The sequence below is a fragment of the Orcinus orca genome, chromosome 11 (assembly GCF_937001465.1).
Source record: "Orcinus orca chromosome 11, mOrcOrc1.1, whole genome shotgun sequence".
Taxonomy (NCBI): Eukaryota; Metazoa; Chordata; class Mammalia; order Artiodactyla; family Delphinidae; genus Orcinus; species Orcinus orca.
Genome location: NC_064569.1, coordinates 67169253 through 67182616, shown reverse-complemented (window position 1 = coordinate 67182616; position 13364 = coordinate 67169253). Strand labels below are relative to the sequence as shown.

At 37.7% G+C, this 13364-nt stretch overlaps 1 protein-coding gene across 3 annotated transcripts in view; it reads right to left on the bottom strand.

Moving 5' to 3' along the window:
- Positions 1-13364, bottom strand: part of TMTC2 (transmembrane O-mannosyltransferase targeting cadherins 2) — a 420660-nt gene that overhangs the window by 21021 nt on the left and 386275 nt on the right. For 2 of the 3 annotated variants that reach the window (XM_049693957.1, XM_004280604.3), the window contains one exon: positions 5442-8119. The exons of the other annotated variant lie outside the window; for it this stretch is intronic. In XM_049693957.1, coding sequence (XP_049549914.1) covers positions 7940-8119 — 180 coding nt within the window. In that variant the 3' untranslated portion in view covers positions 5442-7939. Of the gene's footprint in view, positions 1-5441; positions 8120-13364 lie in introns of those variants that run through there. 3 annotated transcript variants of the gene reach the window in all.

Here is a 13364-nt window from a genome sequence, read left to right as displayed (position 1 = left end):
CATCTCAGACCAGTCAGAATGGCCATCATCAAAAAATCTAGAAACAATAAATGTTGGAGAGGGTGTGGAGAAAAGGGAACACTCTTGCACTGCTGGTGGGAATGTGAATTGGTTCAGCCACTATGGAGAACAGTATGGAGGTCCTTAAAAAACTACAAATAGAACTACCATATGACCCAGCAATCCCACTACTGGGCATATACCCTGAGAAAACCATAATTCACAAAGAGTCATGTACCAAAATGTTCATTGCAGCTCTATTTACAATAGCCCGGAGATGGAAACAACCTAAGTGCCCATCATCGGATGAATGGATAAAGAAGATGTGGCACATATATACAATGGAATATTACTCAGCCATAAAAAGAAACGAAATTGAGCTATTTGTAATGAGGTGGATAGACCTAGAGTCTGTCATACAGAGTGAAGTAAGTCAGAAAGAAAAAGACAAATACCGTATGCTAACACATATATATGGAATTTAAGAAAAAGAAATGTCATGAAGAACCTAGGGGTAAGACAGGAATAAAGACGCAGACCTACTGGAGAACGGACTTGAGGTTATGGGGAGGGGGAAGGGTGAGCTGTGACAGGGCGAGAGAGAGTCATGGACATATACACAGTAACAAACGTAGTAAGGTAGATAGCTAGTGGGAAGCAGCCGCATGGCACAGGGATATTGGCTCGGTGCTTTGTGACAGCCTGGAGGGGTGGGACAGAGAGGGTGGGAGGGAGGGAGACGCAAGAGGGAAGACATATGGGAACATATGTATATGTATAACTGATACACTTTGTTATAAAGTAGAAACTAACACACCATTGTAAAGCAATTATACCTCAATAAAGATGTTAAAAAATAAAAAAAAAATTTAAAAAAAAAGATATCTGCACCTCTATGTTTATGGCAGCATTATTTACAATAGCCAATATATGGAAGCAACCTAAATGTCCATCAATGGATGAATGAATAAAGATTTGGTGTGTGTGTGTGTGTGTGTGTGTGTATATATATATATATATATATATATATATATATAAATATATAATAATGCAATATTACTCAGCCATAGAAAAGAATAAATTTGTGACAACATAGATGGACATAGAGGGTATTATGTTAAGTGAAAGTAGTCAGACAGAGAAAGACATATACCATGTGATCTCACTCATATGTGGAATTTAAGAAACAAAACAAATATATATTTTTTAAACTCATACATGAAAATTATCTACTCCTGAAAATAAATAAATAAATGCTAAAAAAAAAATTAACTGATAAAGTTCCTTGACTCACAATATAGAGAGATATGCTTTGCCAGTATAATCACATTTTATTAATATCATCAGTAGGGAATTGGGAGAATAGACCCAATGGGATATAATAAAATCTAATATTGATGTACCCTTCTATATCATTTAATGCAAAATTATTCAATTGAAATTTAATAGAATACTACGTAGTAACAGCTAAATACTTGCTGGTATAGGACAGATTTCTAAAAAGATACTTTAAAATATCATAATTCCAGTGAAATTTCCCAAATAGCCATCATCACAAAGTATAGGCAAAGGAACATTTACAGAATAATAGTCTATTGCAAAGGAAACATAAAATATCCAGACATTAAGCATAACAACATTTTTAAAATAACACAAAAAGAACTAAAAATGAAAACATATTGAGATTATTAATTGGCTTTATGTAATTTAATAAATTGATGTCTGCAGAATTAAAAAGCTAATTATCGCCAGAGTCAATATGTCCATTACTTGCTAAACGAGATTAGAAAAGGGCCTACATTAAAATCAAAGGTAGGGACTTCCCTGGTGGCACAGTGGTTAAGAATCCACCTGCCAATGCAGGGGACAGGGGTTCGATCCCTAGTCTGGGAAGATCCCACGTGCCGTGGAGCAACTAAGCCCGTGCGCCACAACTACTGAGCCTGCACTCTAGAGCCCACGAGCCACAACTACTGAAGGCTGTGCGCCACAACTACTGAAGCCTGTGTGCCTAGAGCCCGTGCTCTGCAACAAGAGAAGCCACCGCAATGAGAAGCCCGTGCACCACAACGAAGAGCAGCCCCCGCTCTTTGCAACTAGAGAAAGCCCGTGCGCAGCAACGAAGACCCAACGCAGCCAAAAATAAATAAATTAATTAATTAATTTTAAAAAAATCAAAGGTAATCACTTGTTTCTATTCCTCACACACAAACTCACCCCTCTCCTCCCTCACCAATTCTGATTCTCCGGTAACAATGATCTTTTACACAATACTAGAGGAGTGTCCAGTTGAAAAAAAAAAAGGCATTTTAATTCTTTTATGACATTTTAGTATTTTTGGAAAGAAATTACTTGCTTGATTTCTCTCTCAATATGTTTTTTAAACTTTCATTATAGTCTCTAGCTGCTCAATGATGTTGCCAAGAGAAAGTTCTCAGAGGAGTTATTTTGAGTCTTCTGGGATGGAAAAGAAAGATACATGATAGAAAATTATTAGAAAAAGTGCTTCTAGGAGTCTTGAGCTATTACTGAAATATAGAACTCTATTCTCTCCATCTGACTTGAGAATGGCTGATAGCTTTGTCTTGAATGAGGGATATTCCTGTCAAATCCAAAGGAGGTAGGAGAGAAATTAAATATATTTCAAATCAGAATAGATGGACAGTTCTAGTCTAAACTTCAAATTGGTTGAACATTTTTCCAACCTCTCCTGTGGTGTTCTATCCATTCTCTTCTTTGTTAAATGTTTTCCCCCGTATAATACAGTGGCTCAATCTTGGCAGGTTATGAAGCAACCAAAAAGGACACAATCTTGAACTGTTCCAATCAACTTCTCCTCTTCTACAAGAAAAACTTAATTATTTCTAATGGCAATTAACTGTCCATTTCCCAAGTGCCCATCCTTTCTCTCTCTACCTTGGCTTTCTCAAAAATGTAGAGCTTGAAGGTCAAAAAGAGACACATTTTGGCTAATGTATAATCAGTAATAATCATTAATTTGTAGTAGTTATAATAAGGGTTGCTGATATCATCAGATTTTCTGTGTACAGAAAAGATGACATAGTTTTGTTTTATTGGTGAGCTATAGAAAAGTGTTAATATCCCAAGCAGGGTCAAATTCCCTACTTCAAACACTGTTCTGGTAAAAATGGCCATATTTAGAAGACCCCGATTCTCTAGTTCTGATCCTGGAGGAAAGCACAGCTCTATTCTGCTGAGAGACATGGGTACAGCACATTCAGGAGTCAGTTATAAGGAAAGCTTGAGTTGTTGTTGAGTAGAACATAAAATACGGTAGACAAGGTAAAAACTGACAGAGAATTCGATTATCTTGTTAAAATTTTAATATAATAACAAAATTATATATTGCCTAATTCCTTGATTATAGGATAAAATTTAGATATAAGGATTTTATTTTATGCCAAACACCCTGTGGATGTGTGAGGTTATGTTCCAGCTTCACAGATAAGGAAACCAGGGCTCAGAGGTATGAAATAACCTGTCCATGTCCCAAAGCTAGCAAGCAGCAAGCCTGTCCCCATGCTGCCTTATGCTCACATGTCCCGTGTCATGAGAGCACTCAGGCAGTGAACCTGAGTCCGGAGGTGGTTTCTCCGCCCCCTTTGGTATTTCTCTAGCTATTCCATCTCCCACAAATCACCTTCTCTACCTCTCTTACTACAGATTGATCATGAAGATGAAAGAAAGTTGCTATGGTCTGGATATCTACATTCCACCAAAACTCATATGTTGAATACCTGACGCCCATAGGTGATGGTATTAGGAGGTGATCAGGTCATGAGGGCAGAGCCCTCATGAATGGAACTAATGCCCTTATAAGAGAGGCTCCAGAGAACTCTCACCCCTTCCATCATGTGAGGGGGCACAGGAAGTCTGCTACCCGGAAGGGGGCCCTCACTCGACTATGCTGGCACCCTAATCTTAGACTTCCAGCCTTCAGAACTGTAAGAAACAAATTTCTGTTACTTATAAACTACCCAGCTTGTGGTGTTTTGTTATAGCTGTCCAAACAAACAGACTAAGACAGGTAAGGCATGAAAAACATCTGAACAATTTAGACTGTGAGAGCCAAACAAGACTTCCGTGAACATGTAACTAAAGCCATTTACTTTCCACCTGAGGAGTATAAGGCCCCCAAGGTAAGTGATTTAACCAAGTTCCCAAAACTACTTAGTGGCAGTTATACAACAGGCTACAGAAATGTCAGATATTAAGTCATCTTAGTATATGAAATAATTGCATAATTGATTCTATTCTAAAATCAGGGTAGAGTTTTAACTTGGATTGAGGCACTACGCTCTGAAACCAGTGAAGACAGGGGCCATGTCTTTCTTTTCTCACATTGTTTTTCTAGCCTGGCACTCTGTTGAGTAGAAGAACATAAAATAGACCATAAATGAAAAAAAAAAATAGACCATAAATGAAAATTACATCTACTATTTGCTCATGATCAACATGATATTTTTGAAAATCACTTTCTAAAAAGTTGAGATTTGGGGATCCAATGACTTCATTTGATGTTTTCACAAATGAAAGTGATGACAGTTTTCACATAGTATACATTTACAGTACAAAGAAAGGAAATGGATCTAAGCCTTGGTTATTCTCTTACCAGGGAAAAACTGGGTTTCTGTGGATAATTTAAGAATTGTAATCATTCCAATTCATTTCTACGTACCTTTGGAATATGATTTTTCACTTAATTTAAATATTATTTCCAATACTATAGAATTTGCTTCCTACTATTTAACACTCAACTCAGTTTAATGAAGGGGTATTGCTAGAAAACTTGGCTTAAGCACTGGAACTGCCACAAGCTGAAATGGCAATGCAACCAGGGTAACTCTGTTATATTTAGCTTTGTAGTAGAGAAAGGCGCGTACCAGGATTTTGACCTTCTTCCAGTGTGATTTTGGGTGGTCTTCCTGCAGAATGCAATCAGAGAAGACTTTGAATTGGCTTTCATTCCCTCTGCCCCTTCACCACATATTGACCTCTCGATGTTGTTATTCCATAGAGATTTGAGATGTATTTTGCCCCCTGGGGTACTGCTGGAATTTGAAGCTTCTCCTTCACTTGAAATTTCTGTGAAGTTTTTCCTCGTAAGTTTTCCAAAACATTCCCCCAACTTCTTACAACTGCTTTCTGATGTTATTGTGTTAGTTCATCGTCTACTTCCGAAGAGTGGAGTGAAGAGCTTTTGTTTAGCCAGTAAATCGTGGATCAAATGAGAAAGTTCCAAATATGTGAGACAACTTGATGAGGTCATTAAGAAAAACCTAAAGGAATCTACAAAGTTAATATCTAAAATGGTGTCTGGGAAAAGTTTCTGGAGATTTCCAGCTTTCTCATCGGCCTGTTAAAATCCAAGACAGTATAAGTGTTGTTGCTGTAGACGATTTTAAAAAGGCTTATAAACGTATTTGTTATCAATGCTTTATTGTTGAAAACAAAATCGAAATTCTCTGGCACATAAAACAATTATTTCTACAAAAGGAAAGCCTACAAATCTTGATAATTTATACAAACAACAGTTTCTCAAAAAATAAAATTTTAATTTAGTAAACTTGTGCTCTATATTTTTAGCACTGTCTGCAATAATCCACCATAAATCCCTGAGCGGAGACATTTTTTGACCATGTTCTATAGACCCCCTCAACACTCCCCCCAAGTTGGTCAGTTACTAAGCCCAGCCCTGTAGTGAAAGGTGTCAGGGACATTTAGTTGTTAATGATCCATGCATTTTATGACACAGGCCCAATTATTAACGCTACTTGGGAACTGGGTCAACATGAAGTGCCTCTGCTGTGCCATCAGCGAACCTACCAAGAACCAAGTGTGTGAAAAGAAGAACAATAACAATAAAAAGACACAAAATGGTAAGACTAGGAAGTCATCATAGGTCAATAACTATTTAAATAAATAAAAATGTTAGACACTGAATTCACCTCTATATCCTTATATTAAATTCCTTTTTGCCTTTATTTTTTTTTTTTGCAATTGCCAATGCACTAGAAGATGAAAAATATACTTCAACCCACGCTTTTGGTTTGACCACGTGTTTGTTGTTGTTAAACATTAAATATCATTCTGAAAACACAGTGATTTAATTATAATTTAACTTTTGGCCCTTCAATGAAATGTTTACCAAATAATATACATATTAGGAGGGCCTTCTTTTAATGCCATCAACAAATCTCTCTATGTTGCCCTTCTCACCAAAACACTAATGCCATAGGAACACTACTTTAATTCTTTACCCCACCTTACTCAGATATGCAGCAAAACATATAAAATATGAAGAAAACATAATATGATCTATTTGCATGTCCAGCTTCCCTTAAATGGGGACGCTGACCATATATACACTGAATGTGAAAGGACAAGAAAAAAAGCTAATTTTAAGTTGCAAAGAACTGGTTTAATGAATCAAGTTTTGTTATTTTGCTATGGTAGAATAATAAATAAATAAATATGTTGGGTATTGTATAGCTACTTTCTCTAGGAAGAAGTTGAGAGTGGATCGTTGTTTTTACAAAGTTAATTTTTAGTAGCAAAGTTTGACTGCAAGTCAAAAATGTTCAGTAAATGTTTCTCTCTACTTCCCTCATAGTCTTTTACTTGTGAAATTATCACTGAAGTGGTTACTAATAGGTAATGAAATAAAATGCCAAATTTGCTAGTGAAAAATAGTTTTCAACTGTGAAAAGCACTTGGCAGGAGACCTAGAAACACGTGGGCTAATGCTATAGTCTACCTGCAGCTTAAAATAAGTCATTTTTTTATGTCTTTTGGGAAGAACAAAGTATGATTAAAAATAATTCCTCAAAAACTTATCAGCACTGCTGTTTAGGTACCTATTAGAAAGTGATTAGCATTTCATACCAACTCTTTCCAGAATATAAAATCGTTGGCAGCCATCATTATACACCCTCGCACAGACTTGATTTTTAACCCAGCAACATCTGGAAGGCACAAAGCCTCTTCCCTTTTGTCTAATAGCTGCTGGTTAGTTATTGGAACTAGACCATTTGTTAAGCTTCCTTTTGATTTACTGCCTTAGCATGAGCGTTAACCAGGAATAGCCATTTTAAAAGGCAATTTCAAAAGCCTAAGAATTAATACAATGAATCCTCCTAGGCAGTTTTGGGAAAACGTCAGTGACGTCAAAGTAAAATATGCCTGCCTGGAACACATAAGGCCTCCCCAGTCCCTCCTACAACACCAGTGAGAAACATGGTTTGCTCTGTTCTGTATACCCTTTTCAGAACATGAAAAGCAAAGGATGCCCACATGATGGTGACATCTAAATCATAAAACGTTATGTGCGCTAGTCAGGAAACAAATGTAGACTCTGACAGATCCTGACATAGTATTAAAAAAAAAAAAAAAGTTTTCTAAGTTTTAGACACTGATAAGCAGGCTGTCCCAAAGAGGGAAGACAGCAGCGTCAGGACAACCGGCCAGCTCACCAGGATTCACACGACACTTGAATCACTGCGTGTGAACACTTGACCGTAATAGTTTACCGTGGCTGAACAGAAATTCTGACTTCCTCTCACAGTGTTTAAGGAACAGTATAATTTCCAAGTTAGCTTTCAAAATTGAACAAAATTTGAAACGTAGACTCCCCTCCCCCCTTTAAGAATGCCAAAAGATCCTGTTTTAAGTGCTCTGGTTTCCGGTTCTACGGGTAACAATTATATCCTGCAGGAGGTTTCCAATGTTCCTCTTTTTGGTGTTAATGGCTGTGCCCACAGCAAAGTGGATACTCCCAGAAGTGGCAGTGACCTCAGTGACCTCTGCCCCCCTGTCTTGAAGTCCAAACTAACTCTTGTCATAGCACTGCTGGGAAGTTCTGTTCCTTAATGAAGCCGGCTTTCAAATATGGAGGAGGATGAGGTACGGCCCTCCTGTGTCAAGTCTTGGAGGTCTTCAAGCCTTGCTTTTCCATGATGTTCCAGAGTTTGCGGAGATTGGACTGCGTGATGATGTCATCCGGTTTGAGCTGCAGCGCCCGCAGGTAGTTGGCCTCGGCCTTCTGGAGTCGTCCATTGAGGTGCAGGATGGCTCCCAAGTTCATCAGAGCAGCCGGATACTGGAACCAGAGAGAGGAAGGAAAACGATTAAGAGGCCATGGCAAGCTTTCCTTCATGGAAGACAAAAATCTTCATCCATTTATGCAAATGACTCCCTTATGTCTGGAGGCATTTTATGGAAGCAATGTAGCAATTTATACAAGTAGATAAAACAGGAAGGGAAAAAAAGGTTTTCAAACAGCTGCTGTGTACTTTGTGCCTTAAAGAGGGCAGGCAGTTAGGGAAATAGCTTTTTCTTTAATGAGAAAGTATAGGTTACCTATGGAGACCTAGTAACCTAGTCACCCTGTACTTTCTTGAGAAAAAAGTTGAACGGGATACAATTTTAGATGGAAAGAATTGAACTTTTTTTCAACTCAATGCCAAGAAATAAAAAATTAAGTGGGAAAAGTTGACAAATCTATGTCTACCCATTCTTTGCTTTCTCTCCTTAGCAATCAATATTCTAGGCCATTTCTGCAAACATATATAAATAAGTAAAATATACTGTAAAATTTTACTGATGTTTTCAGGGTGAAAACCCTGAAAAAAATTCAAATGCAACCACTAAAATACTTTCCAAATTGAACTCATGTAGTTTAACGAGATAAAGTTCTAATTTTTAAGTCAAACAGCTTTTAAACTTCTAATGGTCGATGTTTACAATCAATATAGCAATATAGTATGTAGCACTAGTTTAATACAAGGGTTTCCATACCCAAATTCTCAAACATTAGTTAACGACAACAAGGCCTTCCCAAAGGAAAAAACACTTTGCTTGTTATCTACGAATAAGGGCTGTTCTGTTCTTGTCTTGTCCCTGGAACTTTCTGGCTAACAAAGGGCAGCTGATACCTTGGCAGTTACATAAATGCGTATTTCAAACAACAGATAAAACTAAAATTGTTTATGCTAAGATTATATTTTCATTTTACAAATGGTGTCAACTATTAATTGTCTTGGCAACTAGGATACAGCCTAAAATGATTCACAATTATTTTTATGGTTTAGTGTTTTCACAATGCAAGCATTTTTTTCAGCTGAATTCATATGACTCCACTCTTTACTGTAAATACAATTATTTCTGAATCAGAAACAATGCTGGGGGGAGGGTTGAATAGCTCAGAGGATATCAGCTGGGAAAAGATGATCAGATTTGGATTTGAAGAGTACTGGATTTGAGTTCTTTTTTTTTTTCCCCCCGGTACGTAGGCCTCTCACTGTTGTGGCCTCTCCTGTTGCGGAGCACAGGCTCCAAACGCGCAGGCTCAGCGGCCATGGCTCACGGGCCCAGCCGCTCCGCGGCATGTGGGATCCTCCCGGACCGGGGCACGAACCCGTGTCCCCTGCATCGGCAGGCGGACTCTCAACCACTGCGCCACCGGGGAAGCCCTGGATCTGAGTTCTTGCTCAACCACCGGCTGTGACCTTGGTGAGGTCCCCTAACATATCTGTGTCCCAATTCTTTCATTTATGAAATACTGAATAAACATCAACTTTTTTGTATGTTGTTAGAAAGATAAAATGAGAAAATAAATGTAGCACAGTATTGATACGTGCACATAATAAACACTCTACAAATGTCAAAAAGTTCACTTTTTCTTGTCTCATTTTGCTTGAGGTCTAGCACATGCATGTTTACGATTTTTATGTTGTTATACATACTTTATAATTTTTATTTCAATGGCTGCATAACGTGTCTCTTTGGATGTATACCAAAGTTGTCTTAAGTCTTCAACTGCTGGGTATTATTTTCCGACTCTTCTGTATCCTTTTTTCTTTTCCAAAAACAATGTTGCAAATATAAGCTATTCCTGACCTTCGAAAACCTTTTGGTTAGGATGACTCCATACTTATCAAGAAAAATACAGATGGTCAACTTCTAATTTTAAACACCAATCCAAATAAACATAGCTCTAAATTACATGAGCAGTGAATAGCTCCACATTGGAAACTTAAAATAACACCACCTACTCTGTCTTCCTAAAAGAACTTTGTTATCATACCACCCATTGTTATACTGAGTTTCTTGATGCTGGGACACATTTCTGAATTACGTCCACTCCCAGAGCTTAGCATGACTGTCAATAAACAGCTACTAAATTGAAGGTGAAGTGTGTTCACAGCCTGACTTACTGGAGATGCTAAGTAGATAAAATGTTCAGACTTCCTGCTATCCTGAGTGGGAAGAGAGGAAATGGGGAGGGAGAACCACGGCTGGAGACCATTCCCTACTAACCAGAAATAGAAAAGGCCCAGTGATGGGGCTGAGAGAAACCAGATGGCTCTGTGGGGTAGTGGTTATTTCTTGAACCACTTTATTATCAGAGTCTGTACCTAACTATAATTGCAACTCAAGGGGATTATTAAAAACACTCAAGAGGTTACAGAATCACAGGTTCCAATGCCAGTTCTGCTCCAGTGACATGTGCACCTAGGAAGCACTGAGACCACAGTTTCTTCTGGAAACGAGAACAGTACTTGCTTCACAGGGTTGTTAATGAGATTACATGAGGATACAAAATTATTGTCTTTCCCCTCTCCTTTTCTGTCTCCTCATCATCTCAAACACACAAAGTAGGATCTTCTTGTCAATATGCCTGAATGACCACTGAGTCCAAATGCTGAGGATGTGTGAACTGGTTCTGCCTATACTAGGTGTGTAGCCTTTCTTAGGTTAAACCTGGAAAAGATAACTGTGAAAACAGGTGGTGAAGTACATACCAAGCCACATAAATAGGCTTTACTATTGTTACTAAATTGCAGCCTGGGGTCCATCTCTCCTTAGACTACTTTGAAGTCACCTTTCTGCTATCAAGTGATGAAAAAAAGTTAATATTATTCGAAGAAAACACAATTAGGAAGTTATATCTGTTATCAAAATGAGTTCGGAATGCTAATTATAATGGTGTTTGGAATGATTCTAATTTTGCATTATCCACATTAGTGTTACTCATTAAACAAAAATAATAAAAAATTGACATTATGAAGTTAATGCGGCCACATATACTCCTTAACTATGTCCCCTAAAGAGTCAAAATCCAAATAAACTAAAAATGTGCATATTTAAGAACATCATTCAATATTTTTAAGCAGCTATAGATTTCTACATTCAGATGAAACATTTTGGTTTAGATATGTCTTTTAATAGAGTAAAAAAAAGTTTTTTTAAAAAATTTTAAAAGCCTATGGACATACATTATGTAATGCTTAAAGCATCACTATAGCTTCTTATTTGAATAAATAGAAACTGATGAAATTTACATACTGGTGTGCTCAAATGTGACATAAGAGTATCACTGCCTTAGGTAACGGCTTTGATAGTATCAACCATTATTTTGATAAAAAATTTCATGTGTTTGTTAAACATTTATGAATAAAACTAGATATAAAAGACTTTCTTCTTATAGGGTTATTTTCTCTCTTCAAAGACAAGGGCTTCTTTATCTTTGAAGCCTGTCATGTCTCTCCTCCACAGCAATGACCAGGGTAGCTTAGTGGATGCCCATTGGACGGAATGCCTTCAGGTCTTCTAGCCTTGCTACAAAAATTGCAAGGAGTAGCATTGGCATCACCTGGGAGCTTGACAGAAATGCAGAATTTCAGTTGCCACCTACTGACTCAGAATCTGAATTTCACCAAGGTCTCCCAATGCTCTGTATGCTTCTTAAAATTGGAGAAGCATGGTTCTAGAGGTTATTTCCAGATTCTAGATTATGTCCTTTTAGGGTTTTTGAGATGAAGTTTCCTATAAGAAGATGAAGTTCCTACAGAGCAAAAGTGTATCAGATCACATGTCTATCCTTCCATAAAGTAGAATTCTTCTCTTGGCCATGTAATTATTTAAGGTAATAAATGTTCAAATGAAACTTTATTAACAGAAGCCATAAATGACTAAATATTGTTAGACAGAAGGAGAGGGAATGAAAAGCTTTTTCATAACCAAAGAAGAGCATGTAAGGGTTTCTAAACAGATTTAAAGACTGCCTCACTATGTAACTGAAATGCAAGAAGTCCAGGTGACTGACCGGCTGTCTGATTACATAGTAGTGTCATTGCTCTCTGCCAGCTATGACTCATGGACTGGGGAACAGAAACCCAACCACATCTGCTGATGTCTTCCCTCACACACATCCTCTTTTATTAAAGACAGCCGATGAAATTTTCAGCATGTTAACAAAGGCAGGCAAGCAGCTTGCAACCCAGTAACATGGGGCTTGTGGCTCCTCACAGACTAGAAAGGAAAACCAGACCTTTCTCATTTCCTTGAAGAGGACAGATGCTTTACATCAAAGGGGCTGACTAGCAGCCATAATGAGGCAACGAATGATGGCTTTTCCAAGTCTCTAGGGAATTATGCCTTTATTGTTACTTTACTGTGCTCGTTGGCTTACTTCTCTAACATTGGAGGAAATAAGCAAAATTAAAATGAATATATATGTAGATGTATATTGGGATGGGGTAGAGCAAAGGTCAGATTATGAAGGTCTTACTCTAATCTAATGCCCTTGAGGCTCCCAAGGAACCCAGCTGATCACACAGCACTGGAACAGAAAATCATCTTCCTAGCCTTTGCCTATCACATAGTCTTGGAAAGATATCTATGGAGGAGGAATAGTGAGACCGTAAGGGGATTTAAGATTGGGAATCCATGTTTCTACTGGGAACAGGACTAAAATATAGAACTTTGAACAGAGGACATGGGTGAGGCCTAGGAAAAGGAAAAGAAGGACTTGGTTGAAATGTTCTGGAGTTGTAAACCCACACAGTAACTGGCCTCTCTGTATCCCATTAGTCCCTGAGACCATTTCCCTTTTCTGAAAATAAATCAACAGGCAAGAGAAGCTATGAAAAAGATGAAGACAGAGATAACAGACCAATAGTTCTAGTTTTATAAATATATCAATTTTCACTCAAAGTGTTGCTGAAATTATCCATATAGTTGTACATTTACTGTTGTAAGAACTAAATAACTTTTAAGAAAGAACGTCTAAGGTTAGCCTTACCCAGCTGTTATTCAGTTAATACACCACACATTTGGGGGATGTTTTCAAGATAACCACCTTTAACTTCCCTTCTGAATTTGCAAACTTAAATGAGTTTGCACAGTCTGAAGTTTTTAATGGATTCTCACTCTTTTTCAAATAGTTACCCAATAACTTAATGAAGGCTGCCTACTGCCATTCAACTGGATTCAGTTGAAATTGCTTACCCAATTTAATTTACCGGAGCAGTAACTGTACATGATGCTTAAGAATGAATGGT